General features: G+C 38.7%; 1 protein-coding gene across 1 annotated transcript in view; it reads left to right on the top strand.

Moving 5' to 3' along the window:
* Positions 1 to 614: 614 nt before the first annotated feature.
* ascc3 (activating signal cointegrator 1 complex subunit 3) overlaps positions 615 to 14,224 on the top strand; it is a 301,858-nt gene continuing 288,248 nt past the window's right edge. The window contains exons 1-3 of the mRNA XM_047360681.1: positions 615 to 727; positions 1,343 to 1,482; positions 11,964 to 12,114. Of these exons, the coding sequence (XP_047216637.1) occupies positions 1,393 to 1,482; positions 11,964 to 12,114 (241 nt within the window). The 5' untranslated portion in view covers positions 615 to 727; positions 1,343 to 1,392. The remainder of the gene's footprint in view (positions 728 to 1,342; positions 1,483 to 11,963; positions 12,115 to 14,224) is intronic.

Genomic DNA, 14,224 nt, shown 5'->3' with positions numbered 1-14,224 from the left:
CTAAGATACAACTTAAGATGGAAACTTTTGAATCTAACTGGAAATCAATAACTAGATTTGTTATGGAGTCATAACATCTTTTGATATGTAACAGAATTTTTATTTGGAGTTTATATTTTCCTCCTGTGCATAGTATCATTATTTTCATTGCATTCATTTATGAAGTATCAGCTTATTCATATAGTTTGATAAACTTGGGGAATTGTGTTTTATGATCTGTGCACCTTATGAGTTTTTTTGTATGTTTGTTTGTTTTTATTGCTATTATTATTTGTTCATTTGTAATTTTCAGAAAGCTTGCACTGGATATACATGGTATAACTATAAGATGTATTATGTTAACTTGGGCAAGCCTGGACTGTTATACATGTCTGTGTATGTATGAATGTTGGAAAATAAATAAAAAGTAAAAAAAAGAAATGGCCACTTGTCCCCTTTAAATGAAAGAAAAAGATGCTAAAAGCAGATGGATAAAGTTTCTTCTACATGATATTGACAAATGTGGAAAATAAATATTACTGATACTTCACTGTCATTTTGTTATGAAAAATATGATGAGACGCATTCTCACTGGGTAATGTAGTTTTTTAAGAGCCTTCCTCACTGCGGATGTTCGTGGTTAAACTACAATACCCATATTTTTGAACCTACTTCTGTTGACAGCCGGTAGGCAACCTTTACAGCCTGGCTGTGTCACTGATTATAGTTTCAAACGGCGCCTTAAGAGGTAATACAACAAAAATATGTTCATTATACGCGATGTGAACGGGGTTAAAAGTCTTTCGACGGTTTGCCGCTTGCTATAAAGTTAAAGCTAACGCGGCTAAAGGAAGTGCCGAGTCGGGGCTGACAGACTGTGTTAGCTAGCAGTGGTAACAGCTCACATGCGCCGTGATATTCGCATTGTTACAGAAACATAAATGGTGGCATGTGAAATCAGAATGCTTATACAATAATACACAGAAACAAGAGGCTCTAGCATTCGTTTAATTTTGCAGCTTGGACTGATAAAGTTAGCCTGTTTAGAACAACTCTTTTTACACTGACACGTTATTCTGGAAAAGTTTGGACCCAGGATAATACACAGTTTCCTCTCCAAGTTGTTTGCAAGATTTACATCACAGCAAATGTTTCCGTCAGTGGTTAGTTGATGTGGGGACTTTGTTGGAGCTGGACAACCAGATGTATCTGGGGAACACTCGACGAAGACAGTTTCTGAAAATGAATCTGCTTCCTTTAACAACTTGTTTTAGAAATTTGTTAAGGTTGTTTCATAGATAATGTATGTGCTGTTAAGCATACTACCATGGAAACTTATTTCAGTATGTACTTTCTGGGTTAGAGTCTTAGGAAGAACCAATACAACTGTCGGGAGGAGAGACACAGGGACCAATGTCTCCTCCACGCCTAACAGGTGCGCTGCGTTCATTCTCTAATGTCAGCAAGAAGGAGGATCCCACGGAACAGCTGTATGACCTGAAGGTGAGCTTCATAAAAGTGCAATGAAATGTTTTTCAAGAACGGAGGAAAGAAAATCCCAGAAATCCTTTGATTCGAAAAGCCAGACAGTGTGCCAGACGTTCAGTTACTCAGAACTTGAACAATTTTATTAAAATTCTGTGGCAAAAGATAGGAACCTTCTATTGCTACTTTAATCTTAATTAATATGCGTGGTTAAACAACAACAAAAAATATCATTCCATTTTCCATAACTTTTCTTAACTTTTAACCTTGACACGAAAAGTATTGTATATGATGATGAAGCATAAAATACTAACTGGAATTAATAACAAAACGGATGTCATTATGTTGCACCTATGTGTATGCAATAATTCTGAATACATGTCTTTTTAAAATGCTTGTTATTGTTGTTTTTGGTTCTGGTTGTCATATTCACCTCTACCCTGTTGGGTTATTTGACACTTTTAATGACTGCTATAACTTTCTTTTCTTTCATTGATGTTGGACTTCTATTTTGTAAAACAGAAAGAGGAGAAGAATGAAGATGTTGACTGACACTTACTCTGCCATGAACTTACTTGTTGCTAGGTCTGCTATAGAGTGCTACACATTTTCTTGAAACATCCATGAGCGTCTAAAGAAACTGGTCAAATCTTGAAAAATCTATTTTTTTTAATTGAAAAACATGCTCATTAAAAAAGCTATGATCAAACCAATCACTAAGCTAAAGTTCTAAGCATTCCAGTGGTAAATAGAATTCAAAATCAAATCAAAGCAAATAACACCTAACATTAGTGTGAATTAGGGTTGTACATCCCTGGTCTGTAGCTGATATGATGCATATCTCCACACACTGCCAACTATATGGTTCATTTTAGATACATAGATGGGGAAAACCATACAACATATGATTTACCCCTCTACCACAAATCAGTGCGACTCACCGATTTAAGGGCAAATAAAATGTTATTTGTTGCAATATGGTTTTATTCAATGCAACAAGACGATGCGAGGATATGATACTATGTAACTGAGTACAGAACTTTAACAACATCCTTTCACAAACAGGTCTTGTCCATGAATTCTAGTGCACCTTTCTAAAACCTGACCTGCAATAAACAAAAACCCCTCAATGCTGTAAAAGCTGTCAACCTGCAGATGTGATGCAAGAACTCAGCAGTAGGAAACTATTTATTTTCTATATTTGAATGATAAAACAAAGTTAGCTTTTAAGGAAGTTTTCTTTTATAACTCCTTGCTTTGTAATTTATGAAACATTTAATGCTGCTGCAAACCAGCACCAGTATCACTCATGAAAGTTATAGTGGGGAGAACATGTATTTGAAACACTGCTAATTTAGCAGGTTTTACCACATGTAAAGCATGTAGAAGTCTTTCATTTTTATCATAGTTACTCTTCAACTGTGAGCAACTGAATCCAAACAGAAATCCAGAAAATCACATTGTGTGATTTGTAAGTAATTAATTAGCGTTTTATTGCATGACATAAGTATTTGATACATCAGTAAAAACAACTTAATGTTTGGTACCGTAACCTTTTTTTGCAGTTACAGATATCAGATGTTTCCTGTAGTTCTTGACGAGGTTTGCACACACTGCAGCAGGGATTTTGGACCCCTCCTCCATACAGATCTCCTCCAGATCCTCCAGGTTTCAGGGCTGTCGCTGGGCAATACAGACTTTCAGCTCCCTCCAAAGATTTTGACTGGGTCCAGGTCTGGACACTGGTTAGGCCACTCCAGGACCTTGAGATGCTTTTTACAGAGCCACTCCTTAGTTGTCCTGGCTGTGTGCTTGGGGGTGTTGTGATGCTGGAAGACCCAGCCACGACCCATCTTCAATGCGCTTACTGAGGGAAGGAGGTTATTGGCTAAGATCCCTCAATAAATGGCCCCATCCTTCCTTCTCTCAATATGGTGCAGTTGTTCGTTCCCCTTTGCAGAAAAGCATCCCTGAAGAATGATGTTTCCACCTCCATGTTTCATGGTAGGGATGGTGTTCTTGGGGTTGTACTCGTCCTTCTTCTCCCTCCAAACACGGCGAGTGGAGTTTAGACCAAAAAGCTCTATTTTTGTCTCTTCAGACCACATGACCTTCTCCTGTTCCTCCTCTGGATCATCCAGATGTTCATTGGCAAACTTCAGACAGGCCTGGACATGTGCTAGCTTGATCAGGGGGACATTGGGTGCGCTGCAGGATTTAATGGCAGCATAGTGTGTTACTGATGGTCTTCTTTGAGACTGTAGTCTCAGCTTTCTTCAGGTCATTGACTAGGTCCCGCTGTGTAGTTTTGGGCTGATCCCTCACCTTCCTCATAATCATTGATGCCCCACGAGGTGAGATCTTGCATGGAGCCCCAGACCGAAGGAGACTGACCGTCATCTTGAACTTCTTCTCTTCCATTTTCTTATAATTGCTCCAGTGGTTGTTGCCTTCTCACCAAGCTGCTTGGCTATTTTCCTGTAGTCCATCCCTGCCTTGTGCAGGTCTACTATGCTATTCCTGATGTTCTTACACAGGTCTCTGGTCTTGGCCATTGTGGAGAGGTTAGAGATTGATTGAGTGTGTGGACAGGTGTCTTTTCTACAGATAATGAGTTCAAACAGGTGAAGTTAATACTGTGTGGAGAACAGGAGGGCTTCTTAAAGAAGAACTAACAGGCCTGTGAGAGCCAGGAAACTAATTCAAAACTATGAATTAACACATGTGGAATTATATACTGGACAAAAAAGTGTGAAACAACTGAAAATATGTCTTATATTCTAGGTTCTTCAAAGTAGCCACCTTTTGCTTTGATTACTGCTCCGCACACTCTTAGCATTCTGTTGATGAGCTTCAAGAGGTAGTCACCTGAAATGGTTTTCCAACAGTCTTGAAGGAGTTTCCAGAGATGCTTAGCACTTGTTGGCCCTTTTGCCTTCACTCTGCGGTCCAGCTCACCCCAAACCATCTCGATTGGGTTCAGGTCCGGTGACTGTGGAGGCCAGGTCATCTGGCACAGCACCCCATCACTCTCCTTCTTGGTCAAATAGCCCTTACACAGCCTGGAGGTGTGTTTGGGGTCACTGTCCTGTTGAAAAATAAATAATGGTCCAACTAAATGCAAACCGGATGAAATAGCATGCTGTGGTAGCCATGCTGGTTCAGTATGCCTTCAACAGTGTCACCAGCAAACCACCCCCACACCATCACACCTCCTCCTCCATGCTTCACAGTGGGAACCAGGCATGTAGAGTCCATCCGTTCATCTCCTCTGTGCCACACAAAGACACGGTGGTTGGAACCAAAGATCTCAAACTTGGACTCATCAGAGCAAAGCACAGATTTCCACTGGTCTAATGTCCATTCCTTGTGTTCTTTAGCCCAAACAAGTCTCTTCTGCTTGTTGCCTTTCCTCAGCAGTGGTTTCCTAGCAGCTATTTTACCATGAAGGCCTGATTCACACAGTCTCCTCTTAACAGTTGTTCTAGAGATGTGTCTGCTGCTAGAACTCTGTGTGGCATTGACCTGTTCTCTAATCTGAGCTGCTGTAACGGCGATTTCTGAGGCTGTTGACTCGGATGAACTTATCATCCGCAGCAGAGGTGACTCTTGGTCTTCCTTTCCTGGGGCGGTCCTCATGTGAGCCAGTTTCTTTGTAGTGCTTGATGGATTTTGCAACTGCACTTGGGGACACTTTCAAAGTTTTCCCAATTGTTCGGACTGACTGACCTTCATTTCTTCAAGTAATGATGGCCACTTGTTTTTCTTTACTTAGCTGCTTTTTTCTTGCCATAATACAAATTCTAACAGTCTATTCAGTAGGACTATCAGCTGTGTACTGTATCCACCTCCTGCACAACACAACTGATGGTCCCAACCCCATTTATAAGGCTTGAAATCCCACTTATTAAACCTGACAGGGCACAGCTGTGAAGTGAAAACCATTTCAGGTGACTACCTCTTGAAGCTCATCAACAGAATGCCAAGAGTGTGTGGAGCAGTAATCAAAGCAAAAGGTGGCTACTTTGAAGAACCTAGAATATAAGACATATTTTCAGTTGTTTCACACTTTTTTGTTCAGTATATAATTCCACATGTGTTAATTCATAGTTTTGATGCCTTCAAATTAACTACGTGGAAATTACACAATGTAGTTTTCTGGATTTTGTTTTAGATTCCATCACACTTGAAGAGTACCTATTATAAGAAATTGAAGACTTCTAAATGCTTTGCAGTTTGAAAAACCTGCAAAATTGGCAGTGTATCAAATACTGTAGTTATGAAGACATGTCAGCTGTTCTGAAAAGGTTGTTTCTAGGCCCTGAGACATGGAAGAGATATTGAAAGGCCTGTGTCAGTAACTCTGTAATCGGGGGATCTCTAAAGAATGCAATAATGACATTTCTATTTTTCTTTTAATGAGCAGAACTGTTAGAAAGGAGGTCAGGAAAGTCTTTTGGAGCTCCTCACCTGAGACTAGTGTGAACCTAGCCGGTAAAGCTGGGTACAGGTGGATTCTATATTTGCAGCATGTAATTGTCTCAAGTGTGTAATACAATTAGTTGTGTTCATTTATATTTAGCTGGTGTGCGCATTTTTATTACCTTGTTTACTGCACACGCCTTACCCATGGTCAGCCACAGCGTGGTAGTTGTCTTTTTTTATAACAAAGAATAGATGTAAGCAAAGAAAAACCTTATAAACTTCCAATTGGGTGGAACATGTTTCTAAATAAAAGCAGCAATGATCTCATTATTAAATTGATCGAATTATATCAATGGAAGGACGTAAAATCCGATGCACCTCTATTTAATCCCCTAAATTGCCTTATTCACAGCTGCTCTACCAATGCAATGGCATCTTGCATGTGCATGTCCACGTATTGATGGAAATCAATTAATCTTCACATCCCAAGTGTGAAAGTAAATCTGAAATAAGATCTTATGAAGTAGCCCCATTGAGCTATGTACCTTTTTAAATTACCTAGCATGAATCATTGCACTTATCAGAGCTTACAAATTTTTATTCAGTAATTAAAAGTCCTTGACATGCACAGAACAAATCACTGATGAGAGCTTGAGTGTATGATTGCATACCTGATTCACAGTTCATTTCAGTATTCACCAAGTTCATAGCTGGTTCTAGTTTATGGAAGCCATGCACAGAATAACATAAAGGTTTGTTAAATACCACAAAAAGATGTAGCTGCCCAACCAGTGTGATAACAAAACAGCTTTTTGCTGCTGTCACATTGTGTGATCCCAATGTTAAGTGAAAAATAATTTATTGAAATGTTATATGTGGCAAAAATATACAAAGGAACTAAATTGTTTTTCTCTTCTCTGGAAGATGTGGTCCAAGTCCATCTAAATGCTGTAGCAGCAGTAGGAGCTGCCAAAGATCACAGTATGCAAAAATGTCTGTCCACCAGTATGTGTTTAGTCTCCATGGTAATTGGCTGTTGTACTTTGGAGTAGTCCTCATTTCTTTATTATGAATTAGGTTTAAATCTGCCATTTGCATCAGCATCAAAATATCGCTCAACAGAATCACTGCTTTGTCATCAAAAATTCTAGATGTTAGTTTTCAGCCTTTTAGGAAAGTCAACTGGATTCATAGATGTTGCTGTGGAGGTGGTCAGAAACATAGTAGTCTTACTTGCAGCTCTAAATAATCCCTCCTGTTATTAAGGGGACAGCGCATAGCAAAGAAAAGCAGTGGTGTTCATATGTAGTTGTTTCCTGCAGGTCAGCTCTAAACTCTGCTCAGAAAACATTTCTGCTGCCCTGTCTCCATCTCACTACACTGCATTCTGTGCCAATTTGACCAGACATGCTGCTCTTCAGCTAGTTGCTAATGCAGTCCCTCCTCCACAACAAACTTACCACCTTCCATACATCATCGAAGGCTATCCTTATCTCGGTGGAAAACTAAAATTTGCCTTTATCGTTGCCCATGATGCTGCTGTGGACGTGCACAGAAAAGCAGAACCTCCTTTAAATCTGCAAGGTTTCTGTCAGTCAGTCACATATTGTATATCTGTGCTTCCTAATTGTTTTATATCGTTCTTGAAGATCATTGTTTCTATTTCTGTACCAGTTATGTAAAGAACTAGGAGTGCTTAGTGGTTATTTGTGATGCAATCACATCAGTTTTGACACAGTCCTTCAAGCTTACTGTTGCATTAGCTATACTGCAACCTCCTTAAAGCCAGCGGTCCACCGGGGATTTCCCTAGTTGCCCCGTATGCCAGTTTCCCCTTGGCTGTGAGTCACCTCACTAAACCGAAACCCAAGTCCAGTCCATGTGAAAACAAGTGTTGTGACTATGAATCTGAAAATATTATTTAATATTTAATATTAATAATTCAATATTTTATCAAGTAATATTTCGGTCTGTTAAGGGTTGTCCTGTGAATACCAGCCCAGTAAGGTATTAGGACAAAATAGAAAGGTGTGAGCCAAACTCTGACATTATTGAACAGCAAAACTCTGCGCAAAACTCTGCACACATGGGATGAATTCACACAATTTATTAAAATAAAATAATTTATTAACGAAAATAAGTCAACTCAAAGTCAAACATATTTCAATCAACAAATTCTTTACTATGCTAAAACAATCCAACTAAACTACTAGGCAGAATGAAAGAATAGGGAAGATTAATGGGCTATGTACAATATAAACAAGTTGATTAAAGATGATTGAAAATCATGACCAAAAGAGTGATGCAATATTATCATGCAATATTTATGTTTGAGAACCAAGGATTATCTTGAAGAATCTGGAAGTGAAGTTAAGTTAGTCTTGGAACTAACTTAGGCAATAATCAGCAAACCTTAGACAACCATTCACAATGCAAGATCAGATAAAATATTATTTTAATAAAATAATGTTTTAAAGAATGATCTGCTGAATAAAACTAACCTTCTGGATGACCATTTCTCAACGGTGTCTCATTAGCTGCCTTTATTTAATAAAATAATATTTAAAGAAATATTATTAACGAAATGTTTAAGGAAATATTTTGGAAAAGAGCCAAATCTTTCTGGAGAAATGGGGCTTAATGGTGTTTACTTAGTTATCAAATTTAGTAAAATAATGTTAGGGAACTATTATTTACTGGATTGAAAACTAACAACCTTTCTGGGTACATATTCTTTAGCAACAAGCACGTGTCCTTACCTGTTAAAGCTAACAAAAGAAGCTGATAGCTTAGCACCAGAATCAATGACACACCTTTAAAAATAGCGTTAATAAAAAGGGTTAAAATGCATAAGCGCAGACGGCGTGTGTTTAAAATCACCCTTTAAATAAAGTTTGTCTTAACATTAAAAACACACAAACACAGAACACAAAACTGAGCATGTGTGCTGCAGATAGCCTGCTAGCACCAAGGTCAGAGTTTGGCCCCAGACATTTCAGACTGCTAAAAGTTGCAGAAAGGTGTCCCATCAGGTTCAGACTTAGCCTGGAACATTCTACTGGTGCATTCATGCTTGTTTTATAGTTCTGTCCAAATGTGATCTGATCAACCAGCCAGATCAGGGCCATTAAATAGTTTGTAATTAAACACTTTCCGCGGCATCCTGTTCTGGAGTGATAATCTTTTCTTGTGTATAATCTGGCTTTCATTTTTTTTTTTTTTTTTTCCCGGAATTTTTTTTCAATAAGCCAGACTGGTATGTGTCTAAATGACATTGGAGTTTTACTGAATCATTAGAAACCAAACATAAATTTTACAGATTTTGACAGGCTTTTTTCTCCTTTAGAGAACCCCAAATTATGCAATTCATACCTTAAGCAGTCTGGGTTTCATATCTGTGTACATATTTCTTTCTATATTTATAGAACCACTTGGTCTTAAAACCAGGCATCTCCCTTTCTAGTTTATTTCTCAGAGACTTTGCCTGACACTTTGAATCGAATTTGGGGCAATATGCAGACCTTCACTTTTACCTGGCTCAGCTCTCATTAAATCCGCTTAGCAGAAAAAGTGCTTCTCCAGGGAAAAGATGGCTGGAGTCATTCTGAGATTATCTTCCAGCTTGTGGTGAAATGCTTAGTTTTAGAAAGTATACAGATACTGATTGTACTAGAGGCACTGTGTTAATGCTTTTCCTGGCCTCTGAGCCCTGAACTGTCAGACCTGTTCAGATTTAATACCTTATTACTCTAATGAGATGCTGTTAAAAAAAAAAAAAAAGTTAGGATCATTAACACTAGCTTCCACAGAATTGCTGTGGATGCATGGGAATTGTTTAATTTAAGATAAATGTGGAAATGGAAACAGTTTTTTGCTTCGCTTTTTGTATCGGAACGAGAAATATTTTTCATTGAAATGGTACAAGGTTGGAAATGTTGGTTATTTATTTATTTATATATATATATATATATATATAATGTTTTTTTTTTAAATATGAAGAATTTTTTCTAAACTTTTGCCGTATGAAATCAAGTTCTGGACTTTCCATTTCTTAATTTACAGGTAGTCCATGAAAAATGTTCTGGCATATTTTTAGTCACTGTCATGTTGCATGGTACAGTTGCTTTTCAGCATGAATTCTTTTGCAGATTGTCTCACATTGTCCTCAAGCACCTTCTGATACACAGCACATTTCATGGATTCTCTGATAAGTTGACCATGTCTTGCTGCAGCAAAGCATCCCCTAACTACCTGCTGTCTGCTTCACAGTTGGTATGACGTTCTTTACCAGAGAGCTGTATTTGGTATATGCCAAATATGCCTTCTGTTACTGTGTTCAAAAATGTACATTTTAAACTAATTTGTCCAGAACAAAAAACAATATTCCAGAAGTGCAGGTTTTCGTCTAAGTTCTCTCTGGCAACCGTTAACTTTGCCGTTCTGTTTTTCTTGGAGACTAAACGTTTTCTTTTTACACACCTCTCATGAAAGTTAAGTTTGATTGTACAAGAGTGCAGTTGTGGTCTGCTCCTGGGAGAACCTGCTTGGAGCGCCAGAACATGGCATGCTGGCAGTTCTTTTCGAGTAAAGTGGTTGGAGGGCAAGATGGTGCCTGCCTGCGATTTTGCCATTATTCCTCCAGCTTATTCATTGAGTGTTTTATCACTCATGCTTTTATTTTGTATTTTTTGAAATGTATTTAAAAACTCTGTTGTGTTGCTGTCTGTGTTATGATTGGGACGGTTACTGTCCATTAAAGAGTTGATGGAGGATTATTGTGGTAGCTTCAGAGGAAAAGCTTCAGAGGGAGTTTCCCTCCTCCAGCTGTTAGCTGTTCACCTGAGTGCCTTCTTGTATGTGGTGATCTGCGAAATCACAGGCGTAAGAAGAAACAGTGAGGATACAGCAAAACAGCCAGCGCCCAGGTACAGCTGAGAGGGTATCTTAGACTCCTCCCAAAAATGTTGTCCCTGAACAATTACATGGAGAAATTATGGAGGTATTATTGGTGTAATTTGGTCTGGTTTTCATAAAGTGCACTCCACAGGAATGGCCTTATTGAAAGTTTCAAGTGATCCGTTGATGATAGCTGATGCTGGAGTGCACTGTTTTGATTTTTGTTGGATCTATTATCCGCATTCAACAATGTGGATCATCATATTTTGATAAATCGACTGAATGACTTTGGCTTTTCTGGTGTTGTTTTAGAATGGTTTTAATCATATGTTGCTGAGAGATCTTTTACTGTTTTTATGAGTAACCTGTTTTCAGACACAGCTACTCTGTCTTGTGGTGTACCCTAGGGATCTGTTTTGGGTCCAATCCTCTTTTTATTCTGTCCATATCCTTTATGTAAAATCTCCAAATGCTATAAAAATGTGTCTTAGCACTTGTAGGCTGATGACATTCAATTGTATTGCTCCTTTAAAATGTCTGAATTGTACAAACTACGGTGGCTCCGAGGCTCTGGAACTCCCAACCACTCTATGCGCTCCACAGTATCTACTGACTGTTGAACACCTAAAGATGTACTTTTTTAGACAGGCTTTAACTTAATTAGTTATTTTTGTCATATCTGTGTTCTTGTGAAGCACTTTGCGATTTTTATCTCTTAAGAGGTGCCATATAAATAAAAATACTTACTTCTTTTCAATGTCCTCCTCTGGGGAGTATTGTTAGAACTGTGGAATGGCTGATGATAGTTTCTTCTTTTAAGACTTCTCTATATCCTTTACAGGCCCATAAGCTGCTACTCCTTTCTTTCTGAAGAACTCAGCTCTTTAAATCTCACCCTGGTCTTGAATCTTCTGCAATGCAGAAGACTGTAAATTGCTTATTTTTTAGTTTTATTGAAACTCTCACTATTATTAAAATTGATTAGAAATCGCCCTATGTCTAAATATGTTAGTAAAATGTACATACTGTCGTTGGATGTTTAAACTTTTGCACTTGACTGTATACTAGTGTTATCTGGGTATACGCTGTAAGTGAATTGCTGGTTCTAAGGGACTCTTGCACTTAGAATAATACTGTTCTCTTTATTCAGAGTGTAATTATATATTTTCTTATTGCAGGCCAAGCGCCTGAAGAGACAAGAGCTGTTTGCCAGGGAGGGCCTAACATGGCAGAAGATTGTCCATTTTTGTTCTGAGCATCAGGATAAAGCTGAGCAGCGAGCTGCCAGTCAAGAACTGAAGAGCCTCCTTCAGGCAGCCAAACAGATTGGTAATTAACTCCTCACTCACAAATCCATATTCAGTTTCTTTGTTTTCTCTTCTGTTCACTGTTCTTTTTTCAGAAATTTTGGTTTCTGATTCTCTGCTTACTTACTGCCAAAGTTTTCTGTTGCCACTGCTGTAAACACTCTTGACAGTGAAAAACACACTGCTATCATATGCACCTTTTCCACTGGCTCAATCTGGCCCTACTCGACTCCACTCGGCCCGCTATGCAAGCATTTCCATTTCCATTACTGTTAATTCTGTACCGGTACCTATTTTTTTGGTCCCTCCTCCTGAGCAGGAACGACCGGGGCTGAGTCGGGTTTACATATGATGTGAACAGACTGCTGTTCACTGATTGGCCGTGGGAGGAGGAGAAATGAGAAGGTGAAGGGAAAAGAGAATAAAACTCAAGAGCAACTACAATAATATTAAGGACCACAGTGTCCGGAGCAGCTCATACATGTAATTTTACCATCCACAGGTCATAAACCAGCCTGAAGGCTGACAGAAAAGAAAAAGGACAAATCAGCTTTCTGAATTACGGCAGGCAGAGCGATGTATTTAATAACATCCTAAACCAGCTGATCACATAAAATCAGCTGTTCAGAGGCACAAACATTTCCCAAAAACACACAAAACAAAACCACCATGAAACGTGTTTGATTCAGACTTTTATTTACTGTCCTTTAGCGAACAAGCGTCTGCAGGAGGAGGGAGCCGACAAAGTGCAGCTGCCTGTAATCTCTGCCTGCTTCGGACCAAACGGTTTTGCGCTTTTAAGTCCTTGTGCTCGTTATTGCCATGGATAAGACAAAATCTTCCTCATAAAGCCCAAACTTGCTTGATTACTTTAAAGTGACAATCTAACACAGTAACGTTAATAGCAGCACAGCGCACTACACTCATGACTGGAGGCGCCATAGCTTCAGCCGTCGGCGAATCAGTGGAAACACAACAGTTACCGTACCGAGTAGAGCAGAACCGAGTGGTGCAGAAACACGTCGGCTAAAACAAGCCAGAGGAAAAGGGGCATTAGTAGGTCTGCATAATATATCACACATTTATAGTTACCGCAATATTGCATTGTGAACAGATACCTATACTGCAAAAGGTACCGGCTTATTGTTTAAGTACAATGTCTTCAAGCTCTCTATGACTGTAATATATTCATTGACACCTGTTTAATTCAGCATAAAACGTTTTGCAAGGCAAAGAGGTGGTAAATTGGTCCAGTAGACGCCAGGCAGAGCTCACTTTCTTTGAGGAAACCTTGTTGAAATGGAAATATTAAATGTTTATTTTTTTCTTTGAGTAGCTGGATAGACTACTCATTTTGTGGGCTCTATGTTTGCTGTGAACTAAAGACAGAAAGACATCAACACTTTTTAATGATTTGTCCCTTTACTGTCATTGTATAAATAAATATAAAAATAGCAGCTCTCGAAGACGGTGGAAGAGAAAAAACGGTGCAGTTCAAACAAGTATTATATAGAGTTGTACATATATATATATATATATATATATATATATATATATATATATATATATATATATATATATATATATATATATATATACATTGCTCAAAAAAATACAGGGAACACTCAAATAACATACCCTAGATCTGAATGAATGAAATATTCTCATTGAATACTTTGTTCTGTACAAAGTTGAATGTGCTGACAACAAAATCACACAAAAATCATCAATGGAAATCAAATTTATTGACCAATGGAGGCCTGGATTTGGAGTCGCACACAAAATTAAAGTGGAAAAACACACTACAGGCTGATCCAACTTTGATGTAATGTCCTTAAAACAAGTCAAAATGAGGCTCAGTATTGTGTGTGACCTCCACGTTCCTGTATGACCTCCCTACAACGCCTGGGGATGCTCCTGATGAAACGGTGGATGGTCTCCTGAGGGATCTCCTCCCAGACCTGGAATAAAGCATCAGCCAACTCCTGTGGTGCAACGTGACGTTGGTGGATGGAGCGAGACATGATGTCCTAGATGTGCTCAATCGGATTCAGGTCTGGGGAACAGGCGGGCCAGTCCATAGCTTCAATGTCTTCTTCTTGCAGGAACTGCTGACACCCTCCAGTCACATG

Source organism: Girardinichthys multiradiatus, chromosome 3 (genome assembly GCF_021462225.1).
Source record: "Girardinichthys multiradiatus isolate DD_20200921_A chromosome 3, DD_fGirMul_XY1, whole genome shotgun sequence".
NCBI classification, from domain to species: domain Eukaryota; kingdom Metazoa; phylum Chordata; class Actinopteri; order Cyprinodontiformes; family Goodeidae; genus Girardinichthys; species Girardinichthys multiradiatus.
The sequence above is the reverse complement of the archived record's forward strand: the minus strand, read 5'-3'. Positions and strand labels throughout refer to the sequence as shown.